Source organism: Crocodylus siamensis, chromosome 5 (assembly GCF_052110815.1).
Source record: "Crocodylus siamensis isolate JL-2025a chromosome 5, ASM5211081v1, whole genome shotgun sequence".
In the NCBI taxonomy this organism is placed as follows: Eukaryota; Metazoa; Chordata; order Crocodylia; family Crocodylidae; genus Crocodylus; species Crocodylus siamensis.
In genome coordinates this window covers 201,577,243-201,596,709 of record NC_143399.1, presented here as the reverse complement: position 1 = coordinate 201,596,709, position 19,467 = coordinate 201,577,243, and the positions used below count along the sequence as shown (strand labels likewise).

General features: G+C 56.8%; 1 protein-coding gene across 2 annotated transcripts in view; it reads right to left on the bottom strand.

The window, feature by feature from the left end:
• ZBTB47 (zinc finger and BTB domain containing 47) overlaps window positions 1–18,979 on the bottom strand; it is a 77,158-nt gene extending 58,179 nt beyond the window's left edge. The window contains exon 1 of one of the 2 annotated variants that reach the window (XM_090047873.1): window positions 18,832–18,979. In XM_090047873.1, the coding sequence (XP_089903999.1) occupies window positions 18,832–18,834 (3 nt within the window). In that variant the 5' untranslated portion in view covers window positions 18,835–18,979. Of the gene's footprint in view, window positions 1–17,270; window positions 17,710–18,831 lie in introns of those variants that run through there. The other variant, XM_090047872.1, reaches the window with a different exon arrangement.
• Window positions 18,980–19,467: the final 488 nt, after the last annotated feature.

Here is a 19,467-nt window from a genome sequence, read left to right as displayed (position 1 = left end):
AAAAAGAGGCTGCGTCATATCCTGCAGGCCCTTCACACACAAACAGGACCAACAACTCGAATGAAACCATAAATGAGAGCAAGAGAGGCCTGACCCTGCTTGATCCCTCCGCGTTTCCATTATGAAAATCCTGTTCCTCCTAGTCCTATTACCCAGCCAGCTGTCTCATGACACGTGGAAATATTTTAGCTCATCAAACCTCGTAACATACTGTTCCATCGCCCCAGCCTTCAAGAGATCTTGGAAGCCCTTAGGTCCCTGGCTCCAGGGCAAATCTGAGAAACAGGTGCTGAAAAACCACCTGCCCTCAGTTGGACGGCTCATCCGGACCCACACATTCCTGCAAAATGCTTCACTTTCAACAAATCTGCATCTTCCAATAGGTGGTGTGGGGAAAAAAAAGCCATCTAGTTGGATAAAAACTCTCACGGCTCCATTTCTGCAACTTTGTTTTATGGAAGGACTGGGCAGAGCCACTGGCCCCGCGGAGAGCACAGGACACCACGGGGCTCACCGGTTCACCCCCAGGCCTCTCCACGGTGGCTGCACGCTCACAGCCATAGTGGGGAAAGGGATGGGACCTCCAGATCCATTTAATCCAACCCCAGCACAGCCAAAGGGTGCGTTTTCCCTAAGCTGCTCAGCGCCAAAACAAACCAAAAGCAGCGCCACGTGCACAGACCCCAAGCCACGGGGGCTAGGCCCAGGACGGGGGGTCCCATCCTGCTGCTGCTTGGCCAGGGAGGGTGAAGGAGTTAAGAGGCAAGGGAGAGGTGAGCAATCCGGGAATGACGGAGACAACCGGCTCCTTTTCACTGGAATACAGTATCTGCAGACCCCTGGGTTTTTGCAAGGACGCCTTTTCAGCAGACTGAAAACCAGGAATCCTCGTTTTGATCCAAGAGACACTACGGGGAAAAGCCAGGCCTAGCAGGGCCACCGCGGACTCCAGCAGGCCAGCCAGGCGCTCATCTTCCTGGGGGGTCGCAGGGACAGAGCACCCCCCGGCAGGGCAGGGGTGTCTCCGGAGCAGTGCAGCCCGTTGAGCCGCACGGTCTCGTCGGTGCTGGCAGCCGATCAAGAGGAACGCTTGCGTTTGCCAGAGCAACATCCGTGTCGCTGAGCACGGAGCTTGCCTTGGCACCAGCCAGGCAGCCTGGCGCTGTGCAGGTGCTGTGCCACGCTCTCCCCAGTCTCAGCGAGGGGGAAACTGAGGCACAGAGAGAATAAGCGACGTGGCATGACCCGGCAAGCCCAGCCTAGCACTGCCTTTGATGCTGATCCACCGGCCGAGCAAGGCCTGGTGGAAACGGCTAACGACTGGTCCACGCTGGGAAGGCTGGAGGCTCCTCCGCCGCTCCGGGAAGCCCGCAGCAGAGAGCCCTGCACAGCCTTTGCTCCACAAAGCCCAGCCCCTCACCCTGGGGCTGCTCCCTCGCACAAAGCATTTGCAGGTGGCGACAAGCCAGACATCGCTTCAGAGCACTTGGCAGCTCCTGCTCCTCAGCCCCTGCCAGACTCGCAGCAAATCAAGGGAGCGCGGGGGAGGGAGAGCGCTGGCAGCTCGCAGGGTCGGGGAGGCAGCTCCTGCTCCTCGGCGAGCCTGGCCCGCTGCGGCCAGCCCACCAAGGGAGCCAGCGGGGATGCAGGGGCACGAGCCTGCTGGGTGCACGCCCAGGAAGCTTACCCTCTGTATTCACTAGGAAGGTCAAGCATGCCCATGCACACAGCACGAAGACGTGGGGTCTCCTTACGGACGCTGCAAAGCAGGCACATGGTCGCAAAGACCTGCTTTCAGGGCTTGCCCAGCCCAGAGGGGGAGAAGGCCCTGATCGTCCTGGCTCGTGACCAGAGCGACGCTGCTAGCACAGAAGCCCCACGTCTTGCTCCAATGCCCTCCAGAGGAGGAGGATGGAGAGAGGTCAGGCTGTCTGTGGATGCTGCCGCGCTCACCAAGCCAGGGACATAAGCAAGTGATGGGAACAGGAGTAGCAGGACCAGAAAGGATAGGGAGGCCAGTCCCTAGGCGTCACAGGCACTGCCTCACATATCCCCCCTTTTACTATGTCAGATCTACTCTCCAGTTACTGCAGAAGGCTTGCACACCGTTTGCCGGGGGCAGCAAGTCCAAAACATCCCTCCTCGTCCCACATCCCACCCTTTTCCCAGAGCCTCAGCCCACCCCCCGCTGAAGTCGCACAGACCTGTGGTCACCTCCCCATGCCCTCTCGGGGCAAAGATCCGCTGGGCAGATTTGCAAGCCCCCCTGTGCTGCTGGACGGTGGTAAGGAGCCCATCGCAGGCAGAGGGAATGGCAAAAGGGACTTGGGGCTCTCTCGCTGCAGCTGGGCTGCAGCAGGTTAATGAGCATCAAAAAAAAAAAAAAGATGCCGAGAGGATTGGGGACGAAACAGGAGATTCCCAGCGAGGCAAACTCCTGGGGTATCTGATGCACCGGCTCCCAAAGCTGCAGCACGGAGGGCGGGGGCCTGACATGCCACTATACAGTCCCCTAGGTCTGCACGAGGTAGGCGAGGTCTGCTCCTCTGCACAAGATCACGAATTATGCGGGTGCCACAGCAGGAACAAACCGAGCTCCGATGGGACTCGAATGTCCCCGGCTCAGTCGGTCCAAGCCTTCCACAGACGCCAGATTTTGATTTTGATTTTTGAGAGAGCCTGGCAGGACCGGCTCCAAGGAGAGGGATAAAAGACACGTCCCCCCCCACCCTCAACTCCACACGCCTGTACCCTGCAAGGCAGAAGCACACCAGGCCCTGAACTTCACCCATGCCGACGGACAGACCTCCTGCAATCCATCTCCGTGCAACCAGGAGGCCTCCAAGGGGGTCCGCGAGAGGGAAGCCACTGCTGCCTCTCCAAACTGGGAAAAGCCCAGGGCAACACAGCTCGGCACGCCACATCCCCACGGGCAAAGGGTCTCGGAGGCAGGAACAAGGACAAAAGCCTTCCCGCTGCCCCGGAGAGCAGGAAGCAGCAGGGGGACGCGCCGATGGCGCAGGCTGCTGAGAGTTAACTGCGACGGGTTGTTTTTTTCTCCAAACCCCCGCTTCCTTGCCAGCTCCTCTGTGTATCCTTCTCCTTTTCTTTGCTGGGACAGCCCACAATAACACTTTGTTGTGCTTGGAGATGGTGTTACGAGCCGGGGTGGCGAGGACAGCAGGATGGCTCTCAGCTCCAGCTTCTCCGCAGCAGCCCGGAGGGAAACGATGGCCGTCACGAACGTCCTAAGAGCAGGGAGACAAATACGAGGGCCCCGTCCTCCGCTCTTCATCTGGGGAGCCCGAGACATGACCCCTAGAACTGGGGGGCCAATCCTGCCCATACCCCGGGAAATGAAGGAGAAGCTTTCTGTGCAAAGCATGGGGAACTAGACCGCTAGATTATCAAATCATCGTAGAAAAGCGGAGGTCATGCATCATCCCGATCCAAACCATCCCGTACAACCCCACAGTCTAAACTCGTTGGAAAACTACCGTCAACCCTGACGCAACACGACAACGCCCCAACCGGGCACAGGGAAAGCGGGGGGAGCCAAGGTCCAGCTTCTGCAAAACGTTGTCAACACAGACTCAAGAGATCCCAAGGAAAGGCCAGACTCCCTGCTACAGAGGAAGGCAAAATCCCCCCTTGTCCACAGCAGTCTGACCATGGGGTAAAGTCCTTTCCTCACCACAAAGATGGGGATGGGTCCGACCCTGAGCAGAGGGGCAAGACCCTCCAGCCAGGAACCACACGGGCTTTAAGTCCCAGCCCAGCCAAAATCCCCAGCCTTGGCTGCAGCCAACACCCTCTGAAGAAGGCTTAGAAACACCCAGACACATGGAGGAGAAAGGGGAAGAGAGGAGACCAGCAAAGCCCCGAAGCCTGGGAAACACCCATAACAGAAAATAGGTATAGCTATGCCTGCATCATCCCAGACCAGCGGCTGTCCAAATGCCACTGGAGCGTCTCCAGTGACGGAGAGCCCACAACTTCACTGCTAGAGCAGCGAGCCAGTGGAAGAGACACCTAGGGAAGAAGTTTTTCTTGATATCCAACCTAAACCAATGATGGTCATCTTATTATTGCATCGTCTCGGGGCGGGGGGACACGGACATACTTGAAAAGTGCCCCAAATGCCTCGCGCCAGTTATTTTACGGCACTGTACCCTAGGGATGTTAGACTGCGAAATGGGTATGCAGGCAGACTGGCTTCTGCATCCTGCGCTCGGTAGCCTCCCTGCTATGCCTCGGTGCTTTGGTCTACCACCAAAATCACATCAGCAGGAACGACTCCTGTCCCAGTATATTTATCCAGCACAGTCACACAAGCAATACCCTACGTACAACAATCTCCATCCTGCGCTAGATAAACGCACCAAGTTTGTCTTGTTCGTGGTATAAAACCAATGCTCCCCCTCTGGAGCAGCGGCCAAAAGTCTGCAAATTAGAGTCTGATCTCACTTACCTGCAGAGCAGGACTAGCATGCAATGGCTTGGTGGACAGATGCTACCCTTGCATGTACTGTACCTGCACTACTAATAGGAGACTGCAATCTCCAAGCTGTCCATGTGGGTCCTCCCTCTAGCATGCCTCCTTGCAGGGGGTGATCGGCTTAACTCTCCTGGTTAGGGCAATTCCAGACTCATGGGAAAGCCTTTATCACATGCACAATAATTAGGAGGCCCGGGCAAACTCCACAATGCAAGAACGCAGGGGAATACGAGAGTGGAGAAGTCTTGCACGCAACAGTTAACCCTCCCTAGCAATGCTGCTCGAGAGAGCATCCCAACCAGCGAACTCCTAGCGGAGGTGAGAGCAATCAAGAGTACCTGTCGAGAGGTGAGGCGACCAACACGTCTACTAGCCTGGATTACGGCTAGCGCCAGGCCCCTAAAATTATTATTCTGCCGTGCGAGACGCGCCTGGAGCTGGAAGAGGTGAGGAGCCACGGTTGACATGTCTGGAGCGGGTGCAGAGATGGGCAGTCATTCCCACTCCTAAGTGCCAGCACAGAAAACCCGCCAGCCGCACGGCTCCTCCCCTGGGCTGGCTCCAACGACCGCAGGTTTGCATGCCTCCGAGGCAAACAGCCCGGCACGCCCAACGCCGTCTCTCCCCATGGGAACTGGGGCATCCGAGCTCAGAGATGCAGGGCAGCATCCAGCCCAGCCTGCTCCTGCCGCTCCCGCGTGGTGCCGTCCTCCGGCAGAGGCAGCTGGCAGCAAAAGCCTCGGCTGTCTGCCTGCAGAGGAGGGTTACGACATGCTCCGCGTAACCCCCTCGAGGCCGTGGGATCAGACCGATCAGGCCGCATTCAGGGAGGACTTTCTCGAACGCAATCTGCTAACCACTGCGGGCTTATTTCTCCCATGCTTTCTCCGGCTTAGTTTGTGAGCGAATGAGACAGGCACCGTCTTTCTGCCCCTGCCCCCTCGTGCTTTCAACAGCACCGGGCATCCTGGCTCACGATGGACATTTGCAGGCACAACTGCAATGCCAGAAACAAGGGACTACCCTTTTACTATGAGTGCATGCAGCTCCCAGCACAAAAAGACCCGAGTTGTAGCCTCTACCGACCACTGGAGCATGCACCAGAACAACGTTCCTCCTGCAAGACCAGAGACGGGGCCGCGCGGTCAGCCGGTCCCCGACACACGTAAAGCAGGGCAGGGCATCCCCCTGGGAGGCCGCAGAGTGAAGTCATGCTGCTCCTGACTGCGGCGGTGAAGCACTTATCTCCTGAACCCCCCCTCCAAGAGCCATTTTTCAGGGGACTTTTCCAAGAGGCAGGAAGAATAGGGAGCGACTGGCACGGGGCTCTCATTTGGGAATCGTTCATCACGGGGAATGACAGCAGTTGCTACTGCAGCCGTCTCAGAGCGACCTGCCTGCGGAGGCTTTTTTAGCACATTTGTTCAAGAGGGCCCTATGCTCCTCACCCTGGATAACACCAGGGTTGCCAGGGGGAGGCCTGGAGCGTGTCACCTGGTGCCGACCGCCTTGGGAAGGGCACGAGGAAGGGAAGAACTGCATCTCTCCAAGCTCCTTAGTCCCAATGTAGTACTGGATATCCCCCCCACAAAGGGCATGTTTCCAAAAATGCACCGCTCTGCCAGGGCTTACGCTACCTTCCCCTTCCCGGAGAGGAACCAGGGATGCAGAAGCCCCGACCAAAGAAACAGGGGCTGGGGAGCGTGCAGTTCACCCTGGGCCTGGAGAGGAAGCCAACCCCTGGCAGAGCTGGGATCGAGCCGCAAGCAGGGAGGAGCTGCAGGAAGCGCTTCCCATCCCACATGTGCATGGGCACAGGGAACAAACCCTCCCAGCCTGGGCCAGGGAACAGATGAAGCCAGCTGACCGTGAACGCACTCAGCAGGGGGAAGACCAGACTCCCTATTCAGCCCAGATCACAAAACAACGCCTGCAGGTCCCAAACGGAGAGCCTCTGCCTCCGGACCAGGCACACCCGGGGCTGAGAAGCAGCCCCCGAGCTGCTGCCGGAGAGACAGTCCGCCTCACGAAGGAAGCAACCAGCATCCACAGCCTTAAATGCGCCCTAGGCAGGGCAGCTCTTCCTACAGGGCACTCTGGATACCCCAGTTCCTCTACTCCGCCACAGACAGCAGGCATGACCTTGGGCACATCACTTTGCCCCTCTGCAGCACAGCTCTGTTTGAAGGGGAGAACAGCAGGGACCTGCCTCCAAGGGGAGCTAGGAGGATAAATCCAAAGACTGAGAGGCCCTCAGGATGATTGGGATCATAAAATAAACACCAAAAAAAAATCAAAATCCTGGTTTAAAAAGGAAAATAAAGGCAAAATCCTAGAAGCACCTGCTCGGGAGGGACCTCAAGGGACGCAGTCAGCCCCACCAGTTCAGAACCGAGTCTGCTCAGACAGACGGACAGCCTCTGTCTGTTTAAATGCAGAACAAACTCGTATTTCTTGGAGGTTATCACTGCCACGTGAGGACTCCCAGCCCAAGGGGCCTAAAGGTCTGACCCCAAAGCCCCCGGCAGCTGGCGGGAATCACCCCCAGGCTTGCGTTGAGGCCTGACCGCTCCTGGAGAGCGAGCATCAGTTCATCACCAGTGCTAAGGACCAGCTCAGGCCATCTCCGAGAGGACAGTGCAGAAGGCAAGGGAGCGAGTGCCGCGCTGGCCCCGCAAGGTCCACGGCTGCTGCAGCAACACTGCACGTTGCAGACACCTGCAAGGAGCAGAGCTATAGGACGACCCTCGCCTCCCACCCACAGGAGCCTCCATCCCCACCCCCTGGGGGGTAGAAACCTCCGGCTGCAGGCTCAGTCCGGGACCGGACGTGCTGGAGCGCCACAGGAGGCAGTGAAATGCAGCCTGGAGGTACGTACTGGAGCTGTCTGTCCTTGGTACCACGACCCCAAGCGGGCACGGAGATGCCCCTCTTTACCCCCATCTCTGTGAGAACAAGGGTGCTTTTACCCACAGGGTATGAAGGGAAAACTAAGACTACACAGGGATCCTGTGATGGAGACGTGAACCCAGCCCCTCCCGAGACCCTCGCCCCAGCGCCATCCTCCCTGGCCAACACCGCGCAGCCTTTACGGGGCACCGCACCGGCTCTGAACCGCCGTGGACGCGAGGTGCGCACGTGGCCGGCTCAGCCACAGGACAGGCCCATCTCCCCGCAGTCAGCAGCGGCACCATTAGTATCCCCAGAGCCACCCAGAGCCGCAGGCCTTGAGTTCCCCCTCCAAGTGACATGCATGGACTTGACCTTGGCAGCCACATCCTGCGTCTTCACAGGGTAGACCCAGCGATCCCTGCTCGGAGTGCTACAGGCTCCACAAGCTGACGAAAGGGCCCAGGACATCCTTGCCCTCGAGCACAGCAAGAGCGAGGGAGGAAGCAAGGACAAAACCCAGCTCTAACCCCTGGGCCTGGGCTGCAAGCCAGACATCCAAGCAGCGGGAGGGCTCCGGGGGTGGAGGCCAAGGCTAGCAGCTCACTTGGCTAGGCAGGGAGAGACTGGAGGGAGGTAGGAGAGGAGGAGGACAACGACAGCACCCCGCTTTTGGCAGGGTCCGGGCTGCAAAGCAACAGGCGCCAGCGCGTAGGCACGAGACAGCTCCCACGTACAGGGCAAACACAGAGGCCTGCACGTGTCACGGCTCATTTAAAACAAACCTGGCCTCCCACGGCAAGGCGGAAGGTGGCAGAGGCTGGGATTTGGGGCCGTGCCTGCCAGACGGGTGGCAAAGCACGGGCAGCTTTGCAGGACGCGGGCAAAGGCAGCTATACGCAATCCTAGCTCAGGAATGACAGATATAGGGGTTGCTTACAGGAGCTCCTCTTCTCCTAGCAAACTGCCCAGCAGCCCGGGATCTCCAGGGTCCGATGACCCCATGCAATGCCACATATTAAAAAAAAAAAAAAGCAACCTCTATGCATCTCCCTACCCGCTACAACAGAGCCCATGAGCCCAGCAGCAGAAGCAGAAGCCTCCTCCCTACTCTCGCCTGGATTTTCTTACCCAGGGAGCTCAGAGAGCAGCGAGGCCAGATTCCCCCAATGCTCCCCGAGCATTGCATGCCCGCAGCGCATCACCCCATAGCAACCCAAGCGCTGGACGATGGCTAATAAGCTGCACGATAACAGCCCAGCGAAGTGCCACGTCCCTCTAGGAACAGCCACTGGGCCACGTTCTCTCCAAGGACACCAAGGGAGCCCAGAGAAGCACACCTGCTCTGTGCCATGCTCAAATCCCAGGCCAGGCAGGAGAGAGAAGCAGCTATCCAAACCAAGGGCTGTCAGCAAACAGAAGGAAGTCCCGACGTACTACCCACCTGCCCAGTGCTTGCGGGGGGTGACTTTCCATCTCCACGAAAGGCCTGGACAAGTCTCAGATGGGCAAATCTGGCTACTTGCAGGCTCCAGAGACGGTGGCTCATTGCAGCCGTCTCCCCTGAGCTGTCCCAGTGGCTCAGCGCAGGCTTCGTAGGCACAGATGTGTCCACGTGAAAGGCCAGGGTGTTTAGGCACCTCCCTCACCTGCACAAGAAAGCTGCTGCGCTAGAAGGGGCACCTGCGCTAGGCAAGGAGATGACAAGATACTTATGTGGGGAGAATGCAAAATCCTGGGCCCCCTGCCCAGAGCTGGCAAAGGAGCAGCGGTTTCCAGTGCCCACGCCTGTGGGACAAGGGGGAAACAGGGATGAGAGCTCCTGGATCGGGCTGTAATTGAAACCAGGCGGGGCTCGTTGCCAGCGTTAGCTGGAGCCAGACACCGAGAGGTGATTGATCTCCCTCTGCTTTGGGTCTTCTCCGTTCGCCGCTTGCCTTCTCTATTTATATTCCAGCATTTTTCCCTCCAAGTCACAGGGGCCAGGCCTCCCGCCTGCAGCCTCAGAGCTTTGGGGTCCAAACAGCACATGCAGAAACTAGACAAGATCAATGAGGGGAGCAAAAGAAGGGACAAGCAGTAATAAGCAACTCTCTCGCACTCTACCAGTGCCCCACTGAAACAACAAGGGTGGCAACAACTTGCCTCCTGACCCCAGCGGAGAGAACTGGGGTGACCAGCCCATGCAGGAGACCTGCGCTATCCTCCAGACAGGGCGACTGCCGCATCGTGCACACGTGCCGGGGGAAACTCCTTTGCCTGCAGACAGCAATGCGACGCTCCGCCCTAGCTCCAGACCTGTCCATAGAGGCTTGGCACTGGTTCCACTCTGGACGCTGCTCCAAATGGAGACAGAGGCCGGACCAGGCTGTGTCACAGGCCAGCTGGAAAAGCCACTGGACCCAGAAGGGAAAGGCAGCACAGGTCACCTCCCCAGAGGAGGCGATGCTATTTCGGATGACTCAGGCACGCAGCCCTACCTGCACCAGAAGGGTTAGGCTGGCTGGGCTTGGCCAAGCGAGCCACACCGGCACAACCCTTTAGCCTGGGGCCAGCCAGCCCAGGGACAAGTGCTGATACTACCAGCGTGTAGGTGATTCAGGGGAAGAAACCAATTGCACATCACGACGCCAGTGAAGCTGATGAGCAGATGGCGCCTTAGTGAACCAAAGCAATGGGTGCCATGAGCGCCCCTGATCTCAGGGACCGGCCAGAGACCCAGAGCCCTGCATGCCTGGCAGCTGGAGAGAAGAGGCATGTGCTTGTTACCTCCCAAGGGACCAGTCCCTGCAAGACCCTTGCTTGCGGCAGCTCCCATCTCGCTCAGGGCCTGGCTACATTAGGACAACAGGGCAGGGTTAGTCAACTTCCTCTCTCCTCCAAGCCGAAACAAACCCGGTTTCACTCCAGTTCGCATCGCATGAGCCACCATTTGTTCCGATTCACGCAGCTATGTCACCAGCTCTTTCAGGGTGTAGGATATGTATTACGGGTGATAAAAGGCTAGAAAAATCCCACTGGGAGACGACGCTTCTCCTGGCAAGGAGCGAGGCCACTGGCTTTGCCAGCATCCACCTCCTATTTGAGAAAACGTCCTCACTACAAGGGTGGCAACAATGGTTTGAGAAAGGTCAGTGCTACCCCCTGCCCAGCACAGGGGCTTAAGATGTGAAAGATATCTGGGCTGATGCCCCCCACACAAACACACCCAAAGCCTTGTTAAAAAAATAAAATTAAATTAAAAAAAGGAGGGTCTTGCCTTGTATTTAGACCCTGAAATAGAAAAACCACAAGGTGGAGGGTGGCTGTTTCAAATGCATTCTTGACAATCCTACCGCGTTTTCTGGCAGCAACGCTCTGCTGGTGGAGGGGAAAAACTACAGGGGGCAAAAAAAAAAAAAAAAAATCAACTTCCCCCCCCCACAAAATGGGGAAAAAACCCAAATAAATAAAGAATCAAGGTCACCATTTTTGTGCAGACAGTTTTAAGGCTTTGGATTTCCAGCCAGCTCTGCTCATCAATCAGGGAGAGGGATTTGAATACATGCGATAAATGTCAATGGTGTTTCTAATCATAGCTTGGCCCTCTAATGCCTGAATAGATCAAGCAGGGGGAGTGCTGCAGAGAAGCGCTTGCTGTATACATCAGACGTAGTCCTAAACTGACTGGCTAGCCCAGGTTTGCCACCAGCCGTCCTTCCCATCTCTCTTCTGCATCTGTTTCTCTTTCTCATAAGCTAGTTTCCCTCTTACCAAGAAAAGAAAAATGACATAAAAAAGAGAGAGAGAGAGAGAGAAGACAATCAGGGTCTCTATCCCCCTCCCATCTGGCTCTAGACATCCAAAGTCTATCCAAAATTGGTTGGCCCACCAGGTGAGCACGGGGAAGGCAGGCCCATTTCTGCGGTCAGCAACACACAAGGAACACATCTGGCCAGCTGTGTCTTACCAGTCCATCGGACTAGTTAAAGCCAGGCTGACCGGGAGCACAAGGATCAAAGTCATGGCACCTTTTCCCCAAGGAACGTACATGCGCAGAAGAGTCAAATGCAGAAGTTGTACCGGGGTTGTTGGCTGTAGCCGTGTTGGTCTAAGGACACAGGCAGGCCAGGTTCTTTGGGTAGATGTGATATCTTTCATTAGACCAACTAAATAGTTGGAAAAAAAAGTTCTTTGCAAGCTTTTGGGCACAAACACCCTTTGTTAGGCATTGGGAGCAATTTGGACCAACTCCCAGAGCTCGGCAGGAGCAGAATCCAAGCCCCTAGCTAGGGACCACGCAGCGACCCTCGGGCTCTGGGAGAGGGAACGCTGCTTTGATCCCTCCGGGAAATGAGGTCAAGTCCTTCTTTACCCAAGCATCTACACTGGATTTCTAATGGTGATATATCCAGCCCAACAAACAGACGTGTCTTTAACATGACTCCCTCTTCCTTCTGCTCCTGAGTACAGAAGGATAATTGTTAGCCGCTTCTAAACTTGCTGCCGATCCTCATCATCATCGCCACGAAGACAACTCAGCATTAAGTCCTTTAATACCAACGAAGAGTAAAACCCAGCCACGGTTTCCGTTTCAGCACCTCCAAGGTTTGTCCAAACCTAGTGCTGATTAGTGTCAGGAGCCAGTTAATGTCAAGATTTGCTACTCGGTGGCTAAAAATATATTACATTTCCTAACTCAGCTCCAGACCACAAAATTGTTATAGCGGGGAAAGACTCAGCATGCCCTTTCCCAGGAATTCAGCTCCAGGACAGAACTGGACCCTCGCTGGCCTGCTCAGTTTCCACCAAGCTACACACAGGCTTCAGGAGCTCCTGTCCCAGCCGGGAACCTGTCACAGCCCTTTGCCCCATGCAGCCTTTTCATTTCACCTTGGCCCGGCTTTTAAAAGCACCAACTCACTCATTTGCAAAGATCAACCATTGTATTCATTCAGGAGCAATTACTTCCTTTAATACGGAGGCAGTGCCTGCCTCTGGAGTGCAATGGGACTGATCTAATCGGTCTTTTCCTAATACCGCCCTCCCTTCCTGCTGAAATCCTAAAACAAGCCTCAACCGTAGCTTTCTATTAAGCTACGCAAGTCAAATTCCCCCTCATGCTAGGAAAAAAAAAAAAAATAGCCTGGTCCTGCTTCCAGCCCCTGCACCCAACAATTTAAAGAATTTTATGAATGCACATAAAAATTGAGTAACTTATTTTTATTGCCACTGTCCAGCAAATTCAGCAACTTTGAAACAGACTTTTAAATCAGATCGGTTATTAATAGTCCTCACTCCATCGGAAAGGGACAGATCGCTGCACAGAACTGGAAGAGACACCTAATAAAAAATGGATGGCATTATTGACTCAAACCAGTGACACGGCGCATTCATCCCAGAGGATCGTCACACATGCATCTGCCCAGCAAGCTCCTGACAATCACCCGTGCTGCAAAGATGGGTGCTTCCTTCACCCCTAGCTCAAGGGTAGGAAGTTGCTGCGGACCGCACCTGCTACTGCTAACAGAACATCTGCTCTCCGCTTCTTTCCATCTCCCCTGGCGTCTGGGCATCACACTGCACGCCAGACAGAGCAAATGCACCATACAGCACAGTGCATCATAGGTACAATGCTGCTTGCATTCACACATGCTGCTTAACTAGTCTAACCAACCCACCAAGCCTGCTTGGAGGTAGATACGACCGGTCCGGCTCCAGTCCAACAAGATTTCATAGACATCAGGGCTGGAAGGGACCTCGGGAGATCATCGAGTCCAGCCCCCTGCCCAAAGGGCAGGAAGTCAGCTGGGGTCATAGGATCCCAGCAAGATAGGCATCCAATTTACTCTTGAAGGTGTTCAATGTAGGTGCTTGAACCACCTCCGCTGGCAGACTGTTCCAGACCTTGGGGGCTCGGACAGGAAAGAAATTCTTCCTTATGTCCAGCCTGAAACGGTCTTGCAGGAGTTTGTGACCGTTCGACCTCGTCATCCCTCAGGGCGCTCTGGTGAACAGACGGTCCCCCAGATCCTGGTGGTCACCCCTGATAAACTTATAGGTGGCCACCAGATCACCCCTGAGCCTGAGCTTTTCCAGGCTAAAGAGTCCCATGGCTCTCAGCCTGTCGTCGTAAGGTCTGTTTTCCTGACCTCTGATCATGCGCGTGGCTCTCCTCTGGACTCTCTCAAGCTTCTCCACATCCTTTTTGAATTGTGGAGCCCAAAACTGGACGCAGTACTCCAGCTGCAGCCTCACCAAGGCCGAGTACAAGGGGAGAATGACGTCCCGGGATTTGCTCGAGAAGCATCTATGGATGCAAGCCAGCGTTTTGGTCAACAAGGTTAAGCGTGCACTTTGCTTGTAGTCCAGAAGCCCTGTTCACTCCAGTGGCATCGCTGGCAAGCTCCAAAGCCTTGATTCGGTCAATGCAACAGGAGGTACTGGGAGCCGGGCGAGACCTTCCACGGGCTGGGGTCGCAGTCCCCACCACTCTTACTACCTTGCTGATCATGCCTGCTATGTAAGTATTGACCCAAGGGTGGGTCAGAGCCTCACAAGTGGTACCTTTGATTCTGAGCAGGGATAGGGGCAGGCTTTCCCCAAGGCCTCAGCACGCTCCCATCAACCTGCCTTTGAAGTCAGTGAATTTTCAAAGTCCTTGGAGCGCTTTGCCTTCCCACACTCCCATCACTCCACACGAGCATCGCACCTCCCGAAGGCTACGCCAGCACAGCCCATTAATCACCAGATACGTTGAGGTGGGAGAAAAAGCCTCGCCACCTAGACCGAACTTCTGGGAGGCAGGAGAAAACCCTACAGATGAGGGAGCGAAGAAACAAATATTATTCCCCTAACACGCATACCTCCCCCCACCTTTCCTCCTACCACACGCAGCATTTCAGCCGTAACTACCACAGGAAGATGGCAGGTCCGATGCCACACTAGGCAGTCAATGGGAGCCCCATTAGAGGTGGGGCTGGATGCAGAAGCAACCCTAGAAGCTTGTGCTGGTCAGGGTAGTTTCTCAAGCCCCGATGCGGACTTAGCTTCACTCCCAAAATCAGAGGAACTAGCCATGCAGGCCATTTCGCTTTCTGCACGCAGCCTCTGGAGGATCAGGAGATGCGACTCGCTCGGGACACAGATAACAGAGGCAGGGAGGTATCGCATTGATTTCTGGCACAACTGTATTTGGAAAAAAATAAAGAGAGTCTCTATACAGGTATAGGGCAGAATGGCTGACGTGCCCGCCCCGTACACGCACTGACGCCGAAAAAGCGAAAGGCACCCGCTCCAGAGAGCGATTAGCTTTATCCTCCAACGTGATAAGGCAGATCACGTCCGCGGCGCATTCAGAAGGCATTTCATGTGGGGTGTTCAAAGCACGGCGGATATTTTGACACATTCAGTTCATATGCAAAAAGGTTATTCTTATTTCCCTGAAGCAGATCTCCCGGCCGTTGATTCTGTACCTTAAAAATAACCAATATTTAACCAGCTCACAAGCAACTTCCCCCCTCCCACCACTCCATCCCTTGCTGCCCCCCCACCCAATGCATGAAACATTTCAAAAGGCAGCATCATGTTATTTTTATGAACTCCCATTACTTGCCGTGCCCATATTCAGGGAAATGGAAATACGAAGGCTGTTTAACTTTTATGAGTCCAGCACATGGTTCACAATATTCAAATATGCAATAATTTCTCGCCAGGAGAACAAAGATAAGCTGCAGCGCTAAGCTTTAATGGAACCACAAGCTTACGCATGTCTGTACGGTGGAGTCCATCAACCAAAACGCCCATGCCACTGCCGTCAGCACAGCTCAACGCTGACTCCAAATGAGTAAGACGGTACGAGCACCCGGACCGCGTGCCCGAAGGAAAACCTTATTTCAGGTCCAGAAAGGACATTAAGGAAGAAAGAGCCGCCCCTACGAAGCCGGGCTATGCTATTCCACACACTTGGTGGTAAAGCAGATGTTTTCCCCCCCTCGTTCAGGGTTCACCCTCCACTTACTCTTCGGCTCTGAGTCCACTTGGCCAGCGACACTCAACCCCTCCATTTCACTTCCAGGATCCACTTTGAGGGACTCCGTCCTGTCTAGAGAGGGAAAACACTACAGCTCCAAACAGACCTTGCCATCCCATCCAGGCTCACACACATCCCCTCTGGAGTCAGGACACAATGCAAGCCTTCTCCCATCCCAGGTCACCAAAGCAACACTAAAGGTTATTTCTCTCTGTCCAGACATCTCCCAGCCCACAGGATCATGCGCAAGGCTGTCTTTTCCTCCACCGCACCGTGCCCCCCACATCCTTGTCTGCTAGGAAGTGGATAACAATGGGACAGACAGAGACCCTCTACCCCGCAGCATGCAGGCCCCACAGTGGGAGCCGGGTCTTTGCTGGGGTAGGGGGTCATCGAAGCACGCCCAGCAGGCAGATTTGCTGAAGGAAGCAGGAGACACGGATCCCAATCATCGTCTCACACGCGCGCGCTCCAGGTCAATGCCGTGCTAATATGCCCACGTTGTTATTATTTTCCAACCTAGCACTTTATTGCCATTTCCTAAAAGCGACTCAAATTACTCACTGTGTTATTATGGGCAGAGTGCCATCGCTCCGGCAATAACATAATAGCACGCTTTTACCGAGGGGACAGAAAAAGGGAGCCGGGCAGGATTTCTCTAGTGAGACCCACGGATTACCGGCCTCCTTTGCGGCAGATTTCCTGGGGAATACGCTGCCCAGCCGCTTATTACATAAGGGGAATTTTCTGTCGACATGTTGCCGCGTCTGGTTTAAGGCCTGCTCGCCGGGTGGATCGACTGTCCTGCTGCATGGCTGCGACCTGGAGGAAAGCGACTTGCTGCGGGACAGGAACTGCCCGGCCTTGGGACCCTTAAACCGCAGCCGCCTTCAGAAAAAGGAGCTTGCTGCTGCTAGGCTCCAACCCGATCTGCCCTGCCAGCAAGTCAGGGCATAAAGTAAATGCCTCCGTGCAACGTGCCACCCCAGAGCCACACACCACCGCTTCCATGATAAACACGCGGGCACATTCACGTGCATCTACAACTCAGCCCTCGGCATATCGATGCTGCCCGATGCCACTCGCTTCGCTGCAGTTGCATCCCCCCGCGAAGGCAGCGGCAGCCCCCCAGCTGCGTCCTGCACCCACGACTTGGGATAGAGGTGCACGCTCCCATCCTTCGCCACCAAAAGCAGAGCGCGCAACGCCTCTGCCCCTCATTCAACTCGCTGTTCATTTGGCCTGTGCTGGAGCAGGCCTCTCTCGTCATCCAACCCCGAGCGACACCCCCTCGGGGATCCGCGGTTTCTATATAAAACCCCTGCGAGACACAGGGACGCTCCCCGAGCACCAAGGATTCAGAAAGGAAGACGCTAAAAAAAAGAAGAAATGAAATGAGGCAGGGAGGGAAGGAAGTTAACTAAGGGAAACAGCAAGGAGACAGGGCGGAGGACGGCTGCTGAGACACGACATGCCGGATCCAGCGTTATGTGCACAAGGGGCGGAGGGGAAAGACGCAGGGCCCAGCACGGGGGTGCTTCCCAGCTCTCCCCGTGCACCTCGCACACCGTCCCCGCCTGCCAAGCCACCCCCGGACACAAACGCCGAGCAGCCACTTCCACATCCCGCCCCCACCCAGGGGTTTCGCTGTTCCTGTCCTGGATACCTTTGTGCACAGAGCCTGACCCCCTCCAACACGCGTCGCATCTGCGCTGCAAGCCCCCAACGGCCCCCCGCACCTGTAAGCCCCCAACCCTCCACCTCACATCTGCAACGCAAGCCTCCAACCCCCCTCAAACACATTTCACATCTGCAAGCCTCCAACTCACATCTGTAATGCAAGCCCCCAACCCCTACGCCACACGCACATACCTCACATCTGTAATGCAAGCCCCTAACTCCGTCCCACCAGCACCTCTGCCCCTGCAGCAGCTGGGGAGGAAAGCAGGATCCCACCATCCAAACTGGTGCAAGAGCCGGGGCAGCCAGGAAGGGGCTGGGGGGAAGGAGGGGCTACAAGTCTGGACTGCCAAGACCCGCTGCCCGGCCTTCCTGCCCCCGCCCCCGGCTCCGGAGGGGCAGGATTCAGGCACCATCGCCACTGCACGGCTGATAAGCAGAAATCTTACGGCTGCAGACGGGGGAAGTGGCGCACACACATGCACACACCATACCAACTTGCAATTAAAATGCCTGGATTGTGACCTAACCCACCAGCCAAGGCATCAGCCTGGTATGAAGGAATTTAACTCTTTGCACGCAACAAGCCGGCTATTGTTGCGCCCGCATTCCTGCCCGGCCAGCCCGCGAGACACGCACACGCAGCGGGCACGCACAAGAACACACAAAGTCACGGACCCGCGCACAGACCAACCCAACCCAACCCCCTTCCTTGGCATCCCTCTATAAAGCCCCAGTGCCCCCTAGCATGCACACACCAGAAATACATATACACGCGCACACACACACAGGCCCAGACCACTTCCCCCAGTGCCTCCCCCCACCACACACACACACACCTTCCTTGGCATCAACCCCCCCAGTGCCCTTCCCCTGCATGTACACACACACACACAACCCTGCCCCCCCCACACACACCTTCTTTGGCATTGAACCAGTGCCCGCCCTCCCTCCTTGGCATTGATGTATACAACCCCTAAGCTCCACCCCCTGCACACACACAACCCATCCTTGGCATGGAGCTGCAACCCCCCCCCACTACAGCATGTGTGGACACACACAAAACATGCAAATACCACCCTGCTTTCTTGGCATGATCCGCAAACCCCCCCAGTGCTCCAAGCAGGCACGTGTACGCACACGCACACGCTTCTTCCTTGGCATGGATCTATACAACCCCAAGGCCCCCCCCGCCCCCACATGCACACACGCACCCTACCTCCTTGACATCGGTCTGCAAACCCACCAATGCCCCCAGCACGCACACCACGCACCGCCCTTCCCTGGCACCTACACAACCCCCAGCGCACCCCCCCCGCATCCTTGGCATGATCTGCAAGCCCCCAGCCTACGTGCGCGCACACTCTCGCTCCTTCCTTGCCATGGATCTGTACAACCCCCAACGCCCCCCCCCACGTGTGCACACACACACTGTACACCACACGCGCACGCACACACACACACACAGCCCACTTCCTTGGCATCGGCGTGCAAACCCCGCCCAGCATGCACACCTTCCTGCCTTGTGGCATCGACACAACCCCCAGTGCCCCCCTCCCCGCACACACACACACACACACACACACACACACACACTGCTTCCTTGACATGGGTGTGCAACCCCCCAGCCCCTGCTTTGCACGCACATCCACTCAGACATGCGCGCGCGCGCACACAGAGCAGCGCTCCCTTGGCACGGGCGTGCAAGCCCCCACGCCCGGCTTGCACGCGCGCGCGCGCGCCGGCGCGGTACCATTTTGGAGCCCGGCGGCGCGGGGCCGGGGCCGGGGCCGGGGCCGGGGCTCCGCGCTCTCCATGAAGGGCCGCGCGGGGCCGCCAGGCGCTGCGCCCGCTCCGCTCCGCTCCGCTCCGCTCCCCGCGCAGGCCCCGCCCCTGCTCGCCGCGCCCCGCCCCGCCCCTGCGTGCCCCGCCCCCGCGCGCGCCGGCTCCGCGCCCCTCCCCGCCTGGTTGGAGCCGCCGCGTCAGCTGGGCCCGGCCGCGCCTTTAAAGGGGCCGCGCGCGAGCACATGCACACCTTGCACACGCGCGGGCGCGCAGGGGGCTGCTGGGCTGTGCTCGCATCCGCCCTGCCACACGCACGTCTGCTATGCGCGTATACCCCCAGCGCCACACGCATTCGCGCACCTGCCATGCACGCGCAGACACGCGCATCTGCTTCTGTGCATAGACCCAGCGCTGCACACGCAACGGCACACCTGCCGTGCGCACCCATCTGCTCGTGTGCCTGTATCCACAGTGCCGTACACACATGCACGCGCACACGCATGCACCTGCTGTGTGCACACACACGCACATGCACCTGCCAGGCACGCAGACACTTCACCGCCTCTGCCATGCAGATACACACCCCTGCTGCCGCACACGCATG